The sequence below is a fragment of the Octopus bimaculoides genome, chromosome 25 (genome assembly GCF_001194135.2).
Source record: "Octopus bimaculoides isolate UCB-OBI-ISO-001 chromosome 25, ASM119413v2, whole genome shotgun sequence".
Taxonomy (NCBI): Eukaryota; Metazoa; Mollusca; class Cephalopoda; order Octopoda; family Octopodidae; genus Octopus; species Octopus bimaculoides.
The window spans coordinates 33,253,844-33,259,365 of record NC_069005.1 but is presented as its reverse complement, the minus strand read 5'-3'; the positions used below and the strand labels follow the sequence as shown (position 1 = coordinate 33,259,365).

General features: G+C 37.7%; 1 protein-coding gene across 1 annotated transcript in view; it reads right to left on the bottom strand.

Moving 5' to 3' along the window:
• The window catches only part of LOC106869079 (protein hobbit), a 214,183-nt gene that overhangs the window by 22,637 nt on the left and 186,024 nt on the right, over positions 1 to 5,522 (bottom strand). The window contains exons 35-40 of the mRNA XM_052976734.1: positions 5,489 to 5,522; positions 5,209 to 5,300; positions 3,600 to 3,846; positions 2,219 to 2,242; positions 658 to 713; positions 53 to 113 (exon numbers count right to left, since the gene is read on the bottom strand). The exon at positions 5,489 to 5,522 is cut by the window's right edge and continues 32 nt beyond it. Of these exons, the coding sequence (XP_052832694.1) occupies positions 53 to 113; positions 658 to 713; positions 2,219 to 2,242; positions 3,600 to 3,846; positions 5,209 to 5,300; positions 5,489 to 5,522 (514 nt within the window). The remainder of the gene's footprint in view (positions 1 to 52; positions 114 to 657; positions 714 to 2,218; positions 2,243 to 3,599; positions 3,847 to 5,208; positions 5,301 to 5,488) is intronic.

Below are 5,522 nucleotides of genomic sequence, written 5' to 3'. Positions count from 1 at the left end.
GAGAGAGGGTGGGGGAGAGAGGGTGTGGAAGTTGGAGGACAATAAACATTACCTTCTGGACATCTTTTACTTCATCTTCAGTTGTAGTTTCATCAGCTCGTTGATATGAAACTCTGCAGAAAGAAAGATCCAGAAATAACACATTATTGAACAATACATTGATTTCTTTTGATCAAGAAATGCAAGGAAGATTTTTTTTCTTTCAAATTTAAGAGGGAGAAATTTTTTTCAGGGTGGACGTAGTACATAGGGTCCAGTAACAGACATTAGTATCATCATTTTGACACTGTTTTCGTGTGTCCACTTTCTCTATTTTGCATGGGTTGGATGAAATTTATTGGGACAAATTTTGTATGGTTGGATGCCCTTCCTGTTGCCAACCCTCACCTGTATCTTAATAAGGTAATATTTCCCCATGACCAGACATCTTGTCACAGAAGACTGGAAACGAAGGACACTACCTGCATAACAATGACATTCATTAACAGCTATCACATGAAGTCAAGGCAAGGAGACAGTAACACACACACACACACACACACACACACACAATTATCTACCTCTCTCTTTCTCTTTCCAAACAGATACTTGTAAACATATATATTTCCTTATTCACATAAATCTAGATAAAAGCTACAAAACTAAAACCCTTTTTACCTGGAGACACTGAGGAAGACATTTTTCTCCACGGGGGCTCTGTAGGGGACATCAAGCTGGAAGACAAGGGGACAGAAATATTACATCAACACGGAAGGAGCAACAGGTTAATACTGGAGACGAAATTTCAGTAGTTAAATAACGCAATAGAGTTAATAATTAACTAATTAATTAGATAAAGGAAACAAGGAGTTATTAAATGATTAAAATATAAATGTCTGATAATACAATTCCATTAACGATTTTTATTTTAAATATTTTTGCAATGAGAAAAAAAGAGACAAAGTGTGTGTGTGTGTGTGCGTGCGCACGTGCACATACAAGCATGCTTATGCATGTGTGTATATGGGTAGCATGTATGTGTGTACATGAGAAAGTCTGTGTCTACATATATATGCATGGATGCTGTGTGTGTGTGTCTATGTGTGTGCTGTCTATATGTTTATGCATATGTGTGTGTGTATGTGTGTGTTTAAAGATGATGTGAACTTGGTAAAAGAAGACAATAGTCAAATAGATTGATAAACAGAATTGCTGGTAATGTCTGTAGAAAATGGTAAAAAAAAAAAAGGCATTAAAATATCAGCACATAAAGTTACATTGTATTTATAATGGAAAGATAGCGTTACAATATCAACACACATATCAGAAGGCAGTGCAGATGTTGTCACAATAAATAGTACAGAAATATGTTTACAATATCTATAGAAACAGTGGGGGGGGGGGGGAGCAGAAGATACAACACTGGAGTGATAATGCAGAGGATATCACAACAAATTGATAGTGCAGAAATCTTGTAAAATGTCCACATAAATAATGGAAAGAAAACCGATGATATCGCAATGGATATCATTTGAACAATGACGGAAATCAACCAGTTCACATAAAACCATTACAAACCAAGTCTAGCTTCACACACACACACAGCATATAAGTGGTGAATGGCCATTGCTTGACAATGAGAATCGAGTTGTTTGGTCACTTCAGAACTGATGTCCAGGAGGCTGATTTTTACAAAGACATGTGTACCCTTAATGTGCCTTTTGAATTCCAGGTACAAGTCACATGATAGGCTTCTCTATAGTTTCTTTCTATCCAGTTATACTCACAAGGTATAGGATGACCCAAGACTATAAAGAAATGACACTCGACCAAGATGCCGTGCTGTGGAATGAAACCCAACACCTTGTTACAAAGCAAACTTCTGAAGCGTTCTGCCATACTTTTTGTCTACATGCACACACAGACACACACACAAACAAACAAGCCCATACAGACACATATAGACATACAGACAAACATATAAGGCAAGTGGATGGAAGAAATAAGCAAAGGATATAAAATTAAGTGCCATAAATATACAAAGTTTGGAGACAACAATAAAAATAACACAATATTCATGCAATGAAAAAAAGAAATGTAAGGAAAAGAACGTGTGTGCACGAGTGTGTATGTATGTGAGTTTGAATAAAAGACAAATACAACTAATTAATTTGATCTACTAATGAGGACAACATCCAATGAAGAAAATAAAACAGCTATCATAATGAAATCCACCTACATATTGGCAGACCTTCAATGCCACCTGGAAATATAATTAAAATAGTCATGGTAATTGCTTTTCATTTAAAAGACAAAATGGAAGAAGGTACATATATTCTAAGAGTATGGAGTTCCAGCATGAGCATAAAAAACTGGTTGGAACTCATGAAACGGTAAAATACAAGAATGGAAACTTGAGACTATCTGAGGCTATCAAATCTGTTAGATTCTCTCGAATGCAACCGTTTTACCTTCAGGACATTCATTTTAAACATTAATTATTGCCACCACTTCACAAGTTCATCCCCTTTCACTTACCCTATAAAATACCTTGGAAAATCTGTGTTATTTGCACAACTACTCATACTTGAAGATTGCTTGGAGATACATGGCACGTTATATAAACCTGCCAACTTATTGTATCTTTAGACTATGAAACTATTTGTAGCTCTTTTGTAAACTGTGTATATTACATGACACACACACACACACACACTCACCTCTTTATCTTGACTCATACCTACATGTCCAGTGGACATAGAGATTTCAAATCTAAGCAACACCATATTGCTATGGGAAGAAACAATACAAAGGAAACTTCACAAATTTTCATATATCTATGCACATACATGTGAAAGTATGTGTGTGAGTGTAGGTTTATATGGATGTGTATGTAGACACACACACTCATATGTAGCATCATCATCATTGCCATCATCTGATGCCCAATTTTCTGTGGGCATCAGAACAATCGAAAGAACAATCGAAAGAAAAATCGAAAGAAAAATATATTGAAATAATGAAAGAAAGATTGGTAGGTGTTCTGAAATAAAATTGGTAATACGGTCACCCGTAAATCGATAGATACAAGGTTCAAGTACTGGTGTTTACAATATTTTATATCATTTTATTTTAGAAACTGTTAATTCATTTATAAAATTATATATTAATGTTGTAAATATCAGAGTTGTCTCCCATAAATGGGCAATAGAGACAAGTCACCTCCCTTGATATTACACTGGCGTTAAGAAACGGCACAGAGAATATCAGATTCTTCTAGCACCAGGTAACAAGAATAATCTTCAGTCTTTTTCTCCTCCTCCCACCACTACTACACCCCACGATTCCAATATAAAATTTGTGGTGAGAGCCTAATTTCTACTTCATGCCAGTTTGTGTGTTTATGTGACTGTTTTTAAGTATGTGAGAAAGAAAATACACATATAAGGGTCTGTGTGTGTGTGTGTGTGTGTGTGTGTGTGCGTATTCCCTATGATACTGAGAAAAAGATTCTAAAATCCCTTAACTAATATTATTCTGCAACAAAGGGAGACACAGAAGAACAACCAGTCAATTATTATCATAGCATTAAATCAAAGAGAAAAGCCGTCTGTCTTTACCTGTTCTGTAGCAGACGGTACACTGCACAGCCACAGTTTTGTAGTTGATAGTTCACATGTTAAATAACGGATGCTCCAGCTGGACTGTGGTCTGTGAACCAGTCCATCATCAACATGCAGCAGCAGCAATTCATTGCACAGCTCCAGATTGAAAGACCTGCTGTGCATTTCGACACCATGTTGCTTAGAGTAGGACATCCAGTAGCAGATGGAGAACTGTGGGAAGTTCACTGACATCTTCACTTGTCTGCAACAGAAATACGACACATCCAGAGAGCAGAATTTCTCAAGGTTAAGGGGTACACACCCCACCAGTAAGAATGGTAATATTTTTGTAAAGGTAGGGGCTACATAATGGTGGTTGACACTCTGTCGGTTACGACGACGAGGGTTCTAGTTGATCCGATCAGCAGAACAGCCTGCTCGTGAAATTAACGTGCAAGTGACTGAGCACTCCACAAACACGTGTACCCTTAACGTAGTTCTAGGGGGGGGATTCAGCGTGACACAGAGTATGACAAGGCTGGCCCTTTGAAATACAGGTACAACAGAAACAGGAAGAAAGAGTGAGAGAAAGTTGTGGTGAAAGAGTACAACAGGGGTCGTCACCATCCCCTGCCGGAGCCTTGTGGAGATTTGGGTGTTTTCGTTCAATAAACACTCACAACACCCGGTCTGGGAATCGAAATCGCGATCCTATGACTGCGAGTCCGCTGCCCTAACCACTGGGCCATTGCGCCTCCACTACATAATAAGACATAAGTAACTAACAAGTGGATACAACATGCCTTCACAGGGTGTATGTATATAGACTGCAATGGCCATAGAATAAAAATACAATGGTTCATCTAATGACTTGATTCTTTATGTCATCATCATCATCATCATCATCATGTACTGTATGCCTGTGAGCACACTGATGACACTCCAACAAATATCTTCCCAAGTTCTCCAAAGGCCTCACCACTCTTGTCCAATCAGCTCATGATATTGTCCATTCATAACATTCTTTACCTCCCTCTCGATCTACTACCCTCCACTCTTCCTTTCATGGTAATATTTCCCAGACCTCGGCTTCTCTTCAAATATGGCCATAATATGTGAACTTTTGTTTTTACTTTTTTTTTTTTTTCACAATGTTCAGGTGTTGTTGTCTTTCACCTACCTGTAGAAACACACATCTATTTGTCCAATGATCCATGTAAGAGACTCACCCACATTTCAAACACATTGATTACATTCTTTTCAGATTTGTTTGCAGTCCCTGCTTTGCGACCATGAATACCCATAGGCCAAATGAGTGCTCACACGAGCCTTGTCATGGCTGTTGCACAGTGCAAATACCACATTTTTCAATAAATGCATGGCTGAAATTTACATATAGAAGTAATTAGATGATTAGCTTTCGTTTTCCTTAATTAATCACTACACAAACACACACAATATGGATAGATATGGCAACCTATAAACAGCCACAACAAGTCCTATGAAGCCAGTATCCTCGAGGTCCCACCTTTAACTATGAAAATCCCCAAACAACACATCAAAAACAACCAAAATTTCTCATGGTATCATGAAAGGTTAACGCTAAAGTAATTCTGGCACTTACTTGTAATGTCTGCTTAGCTGTGGTTTCTTAGGATTTGTGTTTTGGAACAGAACTCCTCGCTTAATTGGTCTGGTCACTCGACTAAAACACAGCTGAAAAGAATACAAGAGCATGTTAGCGTATGTGTGTGTGTGTGTGTGTGTGTGTGTGTGTGTGTGTGTTCATTCATTCTCTGAGGAGCAGTCAACAAACTGTGAAACAGTCCATCAGGAGACTCATTTCAATTTTTTTTTTTTTTTTTTCTGTACATTTGTACATGGAAGTTTGTATCATAGCTTACCTTGATTCGGTCCATAAACCTGAGAGTACTAGCA